The following is a 15,778-nucleotide window of genomic DNA, read 5'->3' on the forward strand; positions in this document are numbered from 1 at the left end:
TGTTTTCAAGGGAGGAACCCCAAATGGTAGGTAGCCAGATGGAGGTGTGGGAAGACTGATCAAGCGCTGAGCTGCCCCAGCAGGGATGTGATTCTGAGAAATCCTATCAGGACGAGGGAGTCTGAGTGGGGCCCAAGGTCACAATGAGTGTGGCCCTGCAGCTAATCGGGTTACTCTTGGGCAACTCTGTCTCGTGGATCAGAAACCCTGTCAAGAGCCAGAGAGTATGTACGTAATGTGGCTTGCAAACACTTTCTGTTTCTCCATTTTTGTTTTATACCCCTTTAAAAATAGGAAGCCCATTGCTGTGGCAACACACAAACACACGCCACAGGCTGCGGTATGCTGACCTTTGTCTTATTCTATAGTCTGCCACATTTGTCAGGCGTGTTAGCTCACAAGTCTCCTCCTCCCCACTCAGCCATGAAGAGAACAAGAGTCTAAGGGGGTCCTACTTGGGAAGGGCAGTGAGAGGATCTGGAAAAGCACACACCAGGGAGAGGGGCCTTTATTCCTGCCAGCTAGTTCCAGAGTTTCCAGAAGGGTTTTCAAGATTCTAAGAGCCTTTCTCCTCCCATAAAAGGTTAAAAATTAGTGTGAAGTCTGGAAAGTTCTTCCCCACAGCTATTTCTGAAATCAATTCGAAACTAGAGGAAACAATAATCAAACAGCCAGTGTATCTGTCCCGTTGTACTGTGGAGGCCGAGAAAATCAAGGCCATTCCACTTTAAGTTCAGTGTTAGCACAAGTACAGCCATCCCAGGCCCCTGGGAATAAGAGCTGAAATTTACATTACTTCAGTTACAGGAAAAAAACAGTTTACAGCTTAATGCCCTAGAAAGCCCCATATTAGAATAAGAACAGAGCCCAAGCCAAGGGCAGGAAGCCCCTATTAGAATGAGAACAGAGCTCAATGCCCTTGAAAGCCCCATATCAAAATGTAAACAGAACTTGAGAAATTCCTCCACCCCTTCTGGAGGTCCCCTAGACCAGCCCTTAAAAGTAAGCTGGCACCCACCTCGGGGTCCAAGTCCCTGCTCTGCTGTGTCTGTGTCGGGCATACTTGGGCCCAGGCTCGAGCTTGTAAATAAATCCTCGTGTGTTTGCATCGGTGTCGGCTCCTTCGTGGTTTCTCGGATTCGCAATCTTGGGCACAACAGTACTTGCCAAGCACCATACAGCACGAGAGTGTGAATCCATCATACTCTGATGTATTCAATCCTCAACACAACCTCCTGCATTCTGTGCTAGTATATTCCTGTGAACAGAGAGATTAAGTGACTTGCCCAGGTTACACAGCTAGGAAGTGGCCCAGCTATGGGGTTGAGCACAGGTACTGTGGCTCTTGAGTCTCTGCTGTGGGAGACTCCTTAGTGAGACTGGACAGAAAGGACCTTATGAAAGTCCAGGTCCTTTGTTACCCTATCAGTTTTCCATTCTGATCAGCGGACTCCCATGAGGGTGATGGAGGAGAGGAGGGGCCAAGCCCCACACAAAGCCTGGCTTATGTAGGCAGGGTATGAAGGGAGGCTGTTGATTAGAGGCAGACTTCAAGGAAAGGCAAGCAGGTGAATCTGCAGCGCCTATATCAGGGAGGAAAGGTATATTAGAAGCTGCCTGGGCCTTTTGAGGGGCTGTTGCTGTCCCTGCTCCCACCCCTTCAGGTGACCAGGCTGCTCCTGATAGGACTGCTCTCCCCTGCAAACAGTGACTTCTGGAGGAGATGGTAGTTTAGAAAGCTGGGGTTTTTCTTGAGTCTCCTGGGAGGACATCTCTTCCAGGAAAGCTCTTCTCTGGGATTCATCATGAATCCTGATCAAGGAGCCTCCTTGTCTGAAACTGGGGCTTGCCCACCTTGGCTCTTACACCCTGGAAATGGAACCAACAATAAAATCAGGATGATTGGGGCACCTGGGTGGCTCAGTGGCTGAGCATCTGTCTTGGGCTCAGGGCATGATCTTGTGGTCCTGGGATCAAGTCCCGCATTGGGCTCCCCGCAGGGAGCCTGCTTCTCCCTCTGCCTGTGTCTCTGCTTCTGTGTCTCATGAAGAAATAAATAAAATCTTAAAAAAAAAAAATCAGGATGACCACCCAAAGCAGAGTCAGCCATAAAGATGCTACTTTTAATAACTGACCCATCACCATTGATTTTTAGCATACCCAAATTGTTTTTTAATTAAAAAGCAAGTCAAATGTCTCTCATGCAAGAACAGAAGTACTCTTTTGTTTGATTTTTAAATGATAATTACAGCAATTAGCATCTCAAAAACAAATCATGCTCCTTGTCATGGTTTAAGTAATGTGTTTAAATTGTTTCCCTGATGATTCCATTCACGATGTTAAGTCTTGAATTTCATATATAACTTTTTAAAAATTTCCTTGCCTTAGGTAATTAATATGGGTTTTCTTCCTACAAAAATGGGAGCCTATATTATAGAAGCTATCTTTTTAAAAATTTTTGACATCTTCCTCATAAATAAGTAAGTATACATTGATCTCATTTTTAAAAATAGTTGCATTATAGTAAACGGTATATATGCACTATAATTTATTCAACAAGCTTTATGCTCACTTTTTGGATGCTAAAAGCTAGTAATAAAAGGATTTATCCTTGTTTTGTTCTACTGGCTTTGGGATAATTGTCTGTTTGGAAATTGATAAAGAGGTTTCTTACTACACTAATTACAATTACACCAATTACAAAAATGACTGCAGATTATAAATGTTCTAGAAGGAAATACAAGCAACCATTTTCATAACTTTGGAGAAGAAAAGACCTTCTTAATATAGACTACTCAGAAACTATAAAGGAAAAAGAACCTGTCAGATTTGAGGACATAAAAATGAAAACTTTCTGTGTAACTCTAGGAATTATATAAAGTCAAGACAAATTGTATACGGGGTTAATTTTTCCAATATACAGGGTGTTCCTTGGAAGTTGCATAAAAAAGTAAAAAGAAAGAAAAACAGTCTACAGAGGACGTAAATAAAGCACAGAGGTAACACTAATGGAATCATCATATGAACAGGTCAAAGAAATGCAAATTTTAAAAACAATGAGCTACTGTTGCCCTCAGTTGGGCAATATTTTAGGAAGTGATAACATTTGGTCCAGTCCTTCCAAACTTGTCTTACACAAGAATCACAGAGAGCTTCATACAAGTACTGATCCTCAGAGACCATGATTTAATTGGTTTAAGGTAAGGTGTGTGTGGTTCTACATTTTTGTTAAGTTCCCTGAGACATTCTAATGAGCAGGATTTAAGACATTAACAAACTGGGAATAATTCCCATAATTTGGAAATCGTTGCTCTAGATTGGATTGAGGAGGGGTGAGGTCTGAGGTAATAGTTCTCTTCCCCACTGTGGGGATACCATAAATCACTACTTTTCAAAAAAATAATCTAGCAAATTTATTAAAATTTAGAATGTACATACCTTTCTGATTCAGTAATTCCTCCTAGGACAATTCTCTTAGGGAAATTAAAGCAGCACTACACAAAGATATACACGCAAATAAATACATGCAAGCATGTTTACTACAGCATTGTTTGACAGCAAGAATCTGGAAGGAAACAACTGTTGAAGGAAGATACTGAGATGGCCAGTGGAATTAACACATATATACTGTGCTAAAAATGGAAGTCACAGAATAATAAAAATTCGGCTATAATTTTTAAAAGCAGTATGTGTATGCTGTTTGAATAAAAAAAATCGAAAAGCATAGAATGGTAACATCAAATTGAGAGATGAATGAGAGGGAGATCAGAAACTGTTCATTTTTCTTTAGAAAACAAGAGAAACTTTTGTGATTCAAATGGTTGACTTCAATAATTAGCTTTAAAATGGACACACATAAAAAAGAGAAAGAAATGGTGTTTGTCCTAAGATGTATTAAAACTTGTAACAAAGTAACTGATACACTGTACTAGTATATGAATAGTCATAATTATACTATTTACTGTATATCTGTATCTATAGATATATACATTATCTTTATAATCAATTATTCTATTAAGACAGCAATGAAAAGACAGATCAACAGCACAGGACAGCATCCAGAACAAAAATCTAAATTTACATGGATACCTATTAGTTGATGAAATGTACATAACAAGTCTGTGGGGGAACATGGGGAAATGGCTTACAACATTTTCTATGTGGCCAGCTAGGGAGAGTTAACCAGTCCCAAGATGGAGACATCTGGGGCAGGTGGTGGCCTAGAGCCCAAAGTGGTACTATCCTAATGAGTTTCCAGGTAACACCGATGCTGAGGATCAGAACCACACCCGGAACACACTGGCCTGGACAGACCTCATCCCTACAGTTTCCGGTCAACCTGTAAATCCCATACAGAGGTGTGGTTGGGAGGGAGGTGAGCTGTGCTGGGTGCTTTGGGGTTGGGGTGACTACCTGGGAACTGTCCATAGTGTTGGCAGCTGCTCAGCAGCCTCACTTTCTGGGCTCAGCAACTGCCTCAGAATGGGTCTGGCAGGATCTAGGGCTGGGCTTGGAATGCACATCTGTGCGTCCTGATCCTACTACTCTGCAGGGAGACCTGGATTTCTTCTCTACTGCCTATGGCATCAATGCAGTCAGCCAGGTGAGTACAGGTTATCAAGGACTTTCTTCTGACAATGGGTTTTCAAATTCAGTTATGTTCCTGCTCCTGTATTAGGTAACAGGTTAAAAAAATTTGCAAGGTTGATTTATTTTACTGTGACTTTTGTATTTTAGAAAGATTATGTCCACGTCCCAACTAGTTTCCTCGGCTCCCCAGATTAAATGTTCCTCCTTGTTCAGTGTGTGGTGTGGTGTTACAGCATATCACCTTTTTCTATTAGCAATTCTCAATTGTCTGACTTCTCTAGCCTTCCAAGATGCTCCTTCCTCAACACACAGTTCAATGAATTCCTCCAGCGGCCGCCTCTGCCCAGTGTCCTGCCCAGCGGCAGGAAGTGCCCCCAATTCATCTACTTCTTTCACTTACTCCTCTGAATGTGGGTTCTTCCCTAAATTCAGGCTCCTCTATGGCATTCACATATGGATTCCTGGTAGAGATTTTAAACTCTGGGGGAGAGGTTAGTGAGAAGCCAGGAACTGAAAATAAAAGGCATTTCTTTTAAGTTTCATTGTCTCTGGATTCCTTTGGGTCTGACAATCAGCCTATTATCATCACAGTGTATTATTAAATCTAAAATTGAAATGACCCCTCTTGGTAAAACGTCCCTTCGCATCACCCAAACTTGGTGCTGCTCACAACAAAGCTGGGAATGGCCTCTGTGCTTGTGCCATCACCTCACCTGTCTCTGCTTCCACAGACTATCATTCATGCTCTTCAGAAACGCAACCCACCGTAACATAAATCAGGTGACAAAGAAGTTAAAAGAAGAAATGTGCTGGAAAATTAACAAGGCTTAACCTCCCTTTTCTCCCCTAAAACAGGTATTGTTCCTGTGTCTTAGTTCCCCTTTTGTCTCATTTGCCCTGATTGCCAGTTTCAGGACATTGTGGAGGAAAGGACAGGTTCTTCTGTATGTCAAAGGCCCTGTGAGGGTTGCCTTGATGGATAATTAAACGAGAAGTGATGGGGTCCTGGTGGAGCCTGGCCTCAGGAGGTCTGGGGCAGATCACACGTCACAGCAGGCATTTGATAAACACCATGATAGGAGGGATGCTGCTCTGCCCGGCGTGTCTGAACCTATTCAGTGCTTACTCTGAGACTCTTACTTCCCCAGTTTCCTGAGGACACATTTGGTGATGCTGGACTGGTGGGAGGCAGGGGCAGAGATCCCAACTATTAGGACTGGTCTCAGGCCCATCCACACCAGCTCCCAGAGACCCTGTGTTTTTGGCCACGATTGCCTTTCATAAATCAACTCGCTCTACTTTTCTTTGCTTTACGATCTATTCTGTGGCTTGTCAATAAAGTCTTGTAGCTTTAGTTTCTTAATAATTGGCCCCAGAGCATAGGCTATAAATCAGTTTACCACAACCTGCCTTTCGAACAGGAAATCTCAGACCTCAGCTCGCTGAATTCTCATCCAAGCCTTTTGAAGGTGTCTCTCCTCTCTTCTTACAAAAACAAGGGAGGCTACTGCCACCCCATTTTCCAGGAGGCAATGTTCCTGCTCCCCAGGGGCAGTTTTCCCGAAAGTCTTTTACTCTTCTCTGGATTTCTTGGTAAGTTGCTGCTTTTAGTTTACAAACTTTCATTTCTCCATGTTAGCTCTATGGATTTTCTCCTTCCTCATTATTTCTAATATTTCCTTTTTGCCTGTGCAAATCTCATTATGCTCCTAGCCAGCCGATGGGTTCTGTGCTTTGCCCTTCCTCACCCACCACTCTTGGGATCACTGGCCACCTCTAGGCCACAGCAGGGCCCTTGGCAGTCTTCACTCCAGAAACAAGAGCCCTTTAACCCCCTGAATAATCTCTCAAGCCTTTGCTGAATCATCCTCTTTCTCTGTTACCAGGACTGCTGGGGTGCTCCTAATGGTGTCCTGTGGCCCCTTCCTCAAGAAGCAGGTGAGAATATGAGGGCTCTGGGCAGAGGTACCAGACTCAACTGTGGCTGGCTTGGCCCTCACTGGACTGGTCATATCATCACCTGGGGAAAGCCATGACTTCACAGCTTCAGTGCTTCCACTCATCAGGACTTTGCCCTTCTGTTCTGTTCTGTTCCAAGGTTGGATTGAGTCTTCAACAATGTAATAGAAATGCACATCATGCATCCATTTGGGTGATTCCCAGGGGTTTCTAGAAAGACACAAAAAAGACTATACTCCAAGATTCTTCTTAATCAAAACCAAACTTTTTTCTTAGCCACATTTATCACTTGATTCTTCAGGGATGGGAGATGCCTAATTAGTCAGTTAGGCATAATGTGGAGAAGCAATGGCTCTGCAATCTCTTGGTGCTGATCTCTTCCATAGCTAATGTCTCATTGTGCACTGATTTTCCTAAGGGCTGGACTGTTCCCAGATCTCTACTTCCCGGAGTTCAGAGCAGGAGTGGAGGGGAAGTAAGGGAAGGGCAAGGCCCAATCTCAGATAAGGGCACCAGCAGCTCCAATCTCTGCCCCTGCTCACAGCCTTTCCAGAAACAGGAAGGGGAGAAACCTGTGCTAAGGTTTCTCCTCTTTAAAAAAGAACACCTCAACTCCGATCTGTTCCTTGAGCAGGGTTCCAGGGACATGAGACAGGAATAATCTGATGGTAGGTAGAAAGCAGAATGCCCATGTGAGGAAAATTCAGTAGAGGGAAGTCTTAAATATAGTCCAATCACTGATCAGAGAAGTCTTTAGGGAGCTGGTGACTCTGTAAGTTGAGTCGTAGGAGAGAGGAGTAGTCAGAACAAAACTGTGGAGGTAGAAGGGATGGGACAGTGCTTTTCAACAGTTAATGGGGCAAAAATCACCTCGGGTGTCTGTTTTTAACGTAAACTCTCAGCTTGTATGCCCAGAGATGGGACTAGAAGTTCTGCGGTGATCCCAGGAATTGGGAACCTAATAATCCTCAGGAACCCTAGTTGAGATGGCATGCAGGCTACAAACATCATGGAAACCATGGTGGGCAGTTTCAGGAAATGTTGAGTACCTCAGTTTGGTTTAAATTCTCCATGTATAGTATCTGTAAACTAAATACTCACAGGAATTAGACTGGTTTTAGTGAGAGGAGTTAATAGGATATAAAGGCAAATGTAAAAATTTTATCTTCCTGTTCTTCAAGGGACAGCAACCAAGTCACCCCAGCAACCACGTCATCCCAGGAATATGTATCCAAGGCACCAGGGATTCCCATTTTCAAGAGAAGCCTCAGACCTGGGCTTTCTAAAAATCCTCCTCTTCCAACTATAAAAGGATGGATTAAAATGCCATGAACACCAAGCAATCCCACGATGGCTGCTGGTTGGCAAGATCAGAGGGGCAGAATAATCTTTTGCATCTGGACTTGAATGGGGAATGAAAACTATTTCTTCTGGGAGACAATGAAAAGCAATAGAAGATTTGGGAGTAGACTAGGGATGTGAACAAGAGTCCTTTAAAAAAAATCCACACAGCCATTGTGTATCCTTGAGATGGAGTGGGGATGGGGCCTCAGTCAGGAGATTAGATGGAGTTTCTTCTAACTAGGCAAAGAGAATAGAGAGAAAAGGGGTCTGTAAAAAACATGTTGGGGAGTAAGAGGTCAGGAGATATGACTAGCTGTGGGAAGAGGAGGGGGAAAAATCATCCAGAGTCCCTTATGTCTAAATGTGCGCCACTTGTAACCACTCTTTTTCTTTACTATGTATTTATGTTTCAGGTTCTCTCATTCTGCAAAAAAGATCATTTAGGGTGTGCTCTGATAAGTGCCTGCTTAATACATAAATTTAGAGTCATTTTCTTAGGGGGAAGAAAAAAAACACAGACAAAATATTTTATAGTATCTATAATAAATGCAGAGAAATCAATACAAACAAAACTTGGCTTTAGCAAACTGTACATACATAAATATTTTTTTTACTGTAACATTCAACTTTTTTTTCACATAAAGCCTTCCATGATCCTATTTATTACATCCAGTTTTTCTTTAGAGCTTTAAAAAAGTGCCTTTTAGATTTACAGCTTGTGCTTCTAAAGCAAAGGTTAGAACATCATGCCCCAAAGGAAAACAAGGTAAAAAGAAAGGTGCCATATAAGCTCTTAAAAATTGTATGTTACAAGGTTCTAAAATCTCTTCAGCACTGGTTGGTTGGTAGATTGTTCAATGCCAACCTGGCATTCAGGGAGAAGCCTGTGTTGAATGGATGGAGCAGCACCAGGGGAGAGCTGCTCAGTTACTTAAGTCCTTGGGTGTGCAGAGGATTCATCCCAGAATTCATGCGTCCAGAGAACGTTGGAAGTCCTTAACCTCTTTAGCACTGAGGCTCAGAGTTTCAGACAAAATTTCTTCCTAAACTGTTGTCTGTCTGTTCTCCTCTTGTCATTTTTTACTATCTCTGAAGCCATAATTTGCACACATGGGATACAGAGATGAGCTAAAGGTGCCACATCAAGGACATTCGCCAAGATTCCGGTCCTCTTTTTACTACTTTGGGATTGCTTTTGGCCAAATCCTCCTTATGCAATCAGCACTGCTGCAGATGGCATCTGCTTGATTCAGAGCGGAGGAGGGCCATTTGTGTATCTGAGCATGGGGTGGAATGATCGGGCAAAGTTGTTGGAGAGGGCACAACTATAGTCTTCCTCTGACATTGGTACAAGGCAGGCGAGCCCGATGAGAAGCAGCAGGAGAAGCTGAAGTGGAAGAGCCGCTCGGAGGACTCTGAATAGGAAGGCTCGGCCGGACCGAGCTGGCCGAGGCTCAGAAAGGGAGGAATCGGAGCCACCTTTTATGGACCTGAGAGGAGAATCAACATAAATAACTCAAATATCTCAAATGCTGGGTGGATGCTGCTTTTTGCTTCCTCACCTTCCTGGAAGCTAAGGGACCATCCCAAATACAACCCAACCTGGCAATTAGCTGGCAGTCATCTGCAGTATGCCCACGTCATCTTCCCACCACCATATGGAAGTTTTTTTTTGGGAAACTTCGCTGATGAAAAATAAATATTTAGTCAGTCAGCTAAAGGCAACTAATTGGGTTCAAATTCTATCCCTTAATTTGGTAAAACATTTTTCATCAACAAAGAAAACTGCTCTACACACATTCTATCAGCATAGATTAAGTAAGTCCAGGATAATTAAAATGTGGATGTTTGATGCAGGGCACTTTTGGTATAAGAGTATCAATAGCATCATAAGGCAAAATTAGTTGCTGTCAGAATTATGCAAAATATGTTCATCTTGTCATCCCGGATGTGCCAAAATCTATGCAGCAAGGTTAAGAACAGTGCAGCCATCTTGCAGAGACCCATAAAGTTTAAATAATCTTAGAGTATACCCTGGTTTTATCTTGCACTGAATCAGCATCTGGCCCTGACCCAAGTGGATTCCAAAGCTGTATGAACAAGGTGGCAGCAGAGTTAGCCTACAGAACACTGGTCTGGAATGGCATAGATTCTAGGCTGATCCCATTTATCACCAGCTCTCTGATTTTGGGAAACAGACACCATTTTCTGATGGGAATAGATTGTCCTATTGAAGGCGTCTTCTGGACTCAAAGTTCCAAGTTTTCTTATCTACTTCCATTTTCCCATCTACTTTTAAATATGGAAGTAAGTCCTGGGTGAGGTGCACTATTTTCTCTTTGTGAGCATCCATTAACATCTTATTTGGTTACTAGTAGAAAAGTCATAGAAGAAAACGTTATTTACAAGAGGCATTTTGTATACACACATGCACACACGCACACACATGTGCACACACAAAACATTCTGGCAGCAAAAAGAATGTATGTACTAATGAAACACATTCCCCCATACCTAGTATGAATTCCCTAATGGGTATAAGATCACTAAAGGTAAGGACACTGAATGTGAGGCCACTGGAGAGATATGAAGGTGTAAAAACTATATTGATTATTCTGTACATTTTTTTCATAAGAAAATATTATGTTTCCAGATATCCTATTAGCCATTAATTTCTGAAAGTAAATTACATAAACATCAGTGAGGGATAAGAGGTGGCACCAAAGAAAATAAATGTTAAGATAAAAACAGACACAATCCCCTTAAAAAGGAACAGAGGGAGTACTCAAAGCTTTCTCATTACACCATCAAAGACATATGTGAGACAAGCAGACTAGACCTGCAGAAGCCCTAAACAGCCACATACCATACTGTGTTCCTAGTACAATTCTTGCAGTGTAATGAAAAAAACAAATTGTTGGCCAAAACTTCTTTTCCAAAGTCTGCAACTTACATTTGTGTAACTTTGAATAACTCACTTCACCTCTACATGCCAACTTCTTCAAAACCTTCAAATTAGATTAGATGTTCTTCCAAGTTGAAAGTTCCATATTTTATACATTTAATGTCTTCTACTAGTTGGTCAGTAGTCTACCAACTGAGAGGCCATAAGAGTTTAATCACCATCTAGTGGTCAAATTGATTAACTGCCCTTAGGCTAAAGCCAATGAGTTATTCCTCATGAACTGCATGGGAAAGGCTGTATATTGTGAAAATACAGTAAAACATAAACAAAGTATGTCACATACCTACTAATGGAAGGAGAAAACAGAAACTGCTCAAGCTATCAAATTATAAAATATTCATGTTGAAATAAAGTCTTAAAGAATATCCAATCCATCTTCTAAGTTTGTAGATAAGTGGCTAAGGAGAGTTAATATTTATTCTTCTAATTGCTGGGCAACACACTAAGCATTTATTCTATTCTCTTACTTAATCATCATGGTAATCTCTGTGTGCTCATTATCTTCATTTTATAGATAATGAAAAGGAGACTAAAAGAGATAAAGTAGCTGGCTCAAGGTTATATAGCTAGCAAATGGAAAAATTAAGATTTTAACCCTGAGATTTTTAGTCCCAGAACTTGGATTCTATGTATAAATCACTTGCCCCAAATCACACAATGAAATGAAGAGCTCTAGCAGGAAGTCAGGGTTCACAAGTCTGCAACACTGTGTTGTTTGATGACATAATGAGGTTGCCCAGGTCATATTTAGGTATCTCACCTGTAGAGGCAAAGAAGACAATACCTGTATCCTAAGATATGTGGAAGTGAGTGGTTTGAGTCTGAAATAAATGCCTCTAATAGTGAAGCCTCACAGTATTATGCAGATCAAGTCTGTATATGGAGCTGAGGACATTTTGTCTCAAGGCAACTGTACAATCTTGGGCAAGTAATTTAGTCTCTTTGGTCTTAAGCAAGTAATTTAGTCTCTCTGGCCTTCATTTTTTCATTTGCAAAGACAAGGGGTGTGCATTAATATCCTAAAATTGTTTTGGCTCTGTTTATGATTTCAGTGGTTTGCCTTAAAGTGTCTTGAGAAGAATGGGATAGTTACTGATGAACTCTGGATTGAATTTTCTTTCAATGTGTCTTTCTTTGACCTGAAAATATGCCCTGGCAAATGACACTCACCATCTATCACTGGATGAATTATAACAGGAACACAAAAGACAGTTCTACATTTCCTCATTATTCAGTATTCAAGCAAAATGAAAGAGATCTCTGAGTCTTTTTCTTTAGAAGATATTTAAGGACATTAGTTATGGGCAGGTTCATGCATATACTTAATTATACAATTTGACTGACAGAGATGAAGAACTCCTGTTTGTCAATTATTATCTTCTTTGAGCTAGTAAGCCAAAGATCAAAATTAATACAGGGGCCACACATTGACAAATCCACTCCCACAGAAAACTAGAAAGGTCACCATCTTGGAATATGGGTTCATGTGTTATAGAGTCTGTTGAAGGACATGGCACATTTAACAGCATCAGAGCATTTCTGATTAAAATTTAATTAGTATGTGCCTTCTAATGTTGAAGAATGCCAACCTGGGAGAAGTAATGGGCTGAGAGGGGACAAAGAGAACACAGAGTGCTTAGTGAGCTTCCATGCAGTTGACTGCTCTTGGAAACGTCCACTTTATCTACTGAGAAAAATGCCACCTCCTTGGGGGCAATTCCCAGGGTTTCAATGTTGCCCAAAGTTGTCTCTTCTTAGATGAATCTGTACTAGAGCTTCTAGTACCAACAGGATAATGGTGTCAGGGTAAGAGGGTGCTTTTAATATTTACCTGTTGATCTAAGATCACCTGTTTCAAGAGCCTTGGGAAATTTGACAAGGGAAAGAACAAAGACAACTCATTAACTAGTCACTCATCACTCTCCAATGGCCTTATTACATAAATAGATGTGAGTTGAGATTGTGTTTATATGGGAAAAATGAAATAAGTGTGAACTTATCCAAGGAACTTAATTGATGGAGATATTTCAGATAATTCTGTCCAGCAAAAATGTGTTTATTCTCTACAAGTAAATATTTATTTTATCATTTTTCTCACTCCCCTGACTCATTCAAATTTCTGGGTAAAAAACTGCCCAGGAGTTGTTTCATCACAAATACATATAGTTGCGGAAGAAGGAAGATGGTAAAGGAGGAAGCAGTTATAATAACATATCACACAAAAGAAAGTATGCCCCCCCACCCAAAAAAAAGAAAGTATGGCCCAAGGATGTAAAAAGCCTGAATAGCATGTGTGAAGTATGACTCATTTCAAAAATTTTACATAATCAAGGAGAATAAAATGAATTACTTCTGGGCATACATTATTTAAAGGCAAGTGAAAAGAAACTTTCAATTCATTTTGTTACTTGTTAGCTAACACTGACAGTGTAGTAATAGGAATTTACTCTGAGAAAATACTGAGGATATGTATGATCTTGTTGTCTGTTCTTGTGTGGATGGTCTTTGTTCCCTGGATGTGTGGTTCAGAGACATATTTCCAGAATCAATTTAGCATTTTGGTCTTCTTTTTTCAAAAAATGAACTGGCTGGTCCTAGGCAGTGTCAGGCTGCCTGGGGCAGCCGAAGCCCCAGAACTATCATGCAAAGGATTCCACACCCCTTTGGCAGAGTGAAGTGCTTTACAAGCTAGGATCCAGAGTCAGGTAGACCTGGTTCAAATCTTTAATCTTCATACCTCTGATCCTGTGTCCTTGTCTGTAAACTTGGGAATATAGCCATGCCATGGGAATGTGGTAATAGTTAAATGAGGTAACAAATATACAATGCTTAGCAGAGTGCTTAGGACACCTAAGTGCTAAATAAATATAATTTATCACTAATAACTTATTATCATTGTTAAAGCAAAGGCGTGATAACTCATACCATTAGGGATTGGCTGTATTTAGCCTTGTCTCCCAGGAGAAGGAGAGTCCTGGTTTATTAGTAGCGCTTTCAATGATGTGATACATTTGCCAAAGTGACTGGCTTATTCCTGGGAAACACTGGGGATGCATACCTCAAAATATTAGAAAAGGAACATTTTGGTTCCTTACCCTATAACTGCCCTCAGCCTTGGAGGCCAGCCTGTCCCAGAAGTGCACCTGTGTAGACTGAGGCTCTCTGGGGAGCCTGATAGGAAAGACTTGAAAAAAATTCCATAAGAAACTGAACAGTATATACAGTGAAGTGTTCAGTTTCCTTCCCCCTTACTTCCGTTTGCTGCTTCTCATTTCACCTTAGTTCTCTGTGTAGAAAGTGCCAGAGACCAAAGGTGCCCAAGGAAATTTTGCATGTTAGAATTTTTTGAAAAATTTTTTCAGAATTTTTGGTTAAGTTTTGGAATGAAGTCATCACCTCATTGTATCCAGACTACAGAGCAATTAGTCCTTTGCCTTGCTGGAAATTGGAGTAATCTTTCCGTTTGTCAACTTCAAATAATCCACTTTAGAGTTGTGAAGACTTACTGGTGATTGAGTTAGATTATTTTAAGTCAAAGGTAGAAAAAAAGTCCAGCTGGACCATTATAAACATTGCTTTTTAAACCTTTTTAATCTAAAAAATTACGAATAATTATTATGAATTTATGCACAGATGTTTTTTCAATGTTTATAATTTTTAAAGAATCTTAAGGAGCTTCTTGTAATTGATTTGTGGAATCTGTAGATTCTGACACATGGTAGGAACCGTACAGCATTTTGTAAGCCCAGTGCCTAAACATAGTAGATGTACAGTAAATATTGGCATCAATCTATATATAAGCTTAGACTATTACTTAAGAGGACATAGAAGTGTGGCTATAAAATCAACCTGAAACCATAAATAGCAGATAAGCAACTGTATTATTAACAATAGACTTTAAACAACAAAAATAATATAAGAACCCCCTCCCTTCAAACTAATACCCAGTTTCTTCCAACTCAGTCTCTTTCCTCTCTAAGAAAGAATATGTGTCTAAAATTTTCCATTGTAGATCGGTGGGGTCAACATTCTACATTGTTTGTGCTTTCAAATTTGCTAGACCAGTGCAAGATCAAACAACAAGGTACTCTCAAGTCTCAATGTAAAGGAACACTGTAACAGGCTGGATTATGAGTGAAGTTAATTCCTTCTTAGCAGACTCCACATTCCATCGTTGGGGTTCGGTGCATCCCAAAACAGAGGTGTCAAGAAGTTAAGAAGTCCAAGAATGTTCAACCACAACCTGTCTACCAAGGTGTTTGATGAAGTTTGCCATTCGAGTGTAGATCATTTGTATTCCAGACCCTCTAGGTAGCAAAGTAAACACTGTGCTGTATGCTCAGAAAGATGTTAATAAATAGCGCTGTACAGAGCGGAGCTGAGTGAGAATGTGGCTGCCCAGCTGCAAAGCCCTGTTAGGAGACATGTTGAAGCACTTGCTGCCCTAAGAAATGATGCTTTTGACATTTTCCGAAGACCCATGCAACTAAGAGGATTGGGGGAGCAGACTGATGTGATATTTGGGAACCAGAGGGCAGTTGCTATTGGTGTTGCATAATAACATAAGAGCTTTCCCCCTTGTCATCACCATCATTTAAATCAACCAAAGAATTGATCTCTAGTATCCTACAAAGACTGCTATGGAGACAGTCCCCATCTTTGCTCATGGCACATCAGCAATTTGTGGGGAGAAGATGGACCAAGCAATGATCTGTCAATAGTACATGATTGGCTTTTCTCATAGGGGACTAAGACAACATCAGAGCACCTGTAGAAGTCCATCACTATCTTCAAAAATTCTTGTGAGTTCTTCTCCATTCATATTCCATTATTGATTTATTATGGACAAAAAAAATCTCACAAAATTATTGCCAAACCAAACCAAAGGGAAAGAAAAAAAAAAAAACACAGTAAAGGGAG

General features: G+C 40.8%; 1 protein-coding gene across 19 annotated transcripts in view; it reads right to left on the reverse strand.

Annotated features, from left to right (window-relative positions):
• Nucleotides 1-8,417: 8,417 nt before the first annotated feature.
• SYNE1 (spectrin repeat containing nuclear envelope protein 1) overlaps nt 8,418-15,778 on the reverse strand; it is a 449,297-nt gene continuing 441,936 nt past the window's right edge. For all 19 annotated transcript variants that reach the window (XM_049113743.1, XM_035708408.2, XM_049113741.1 and 16 more), the window contains one exon: nt 8,418-9,383. In XM_049113743.1, coding sequence (XP_048969700.1) covers nt 9,143-9,383 — 241 coding nt within the window. In that variant the 3' untranslated portion in view covers nt 8,418-9,142. The remainder of the gene's footprint in view (nt 9,384-15,778) is intronic.

Source organism: Canis lupus, chromosome 1 (assembly GCF_003254725.2).
Source record: "Canis lupus dingo isolate Sandy chromosome 1, ASM325472v2, whole genome shotgun sequence".
NCBI lineage: Eukaryota > Metazoa > Chordata > Mammalia > Carnivora > Canidae > Canis > Canis lupus.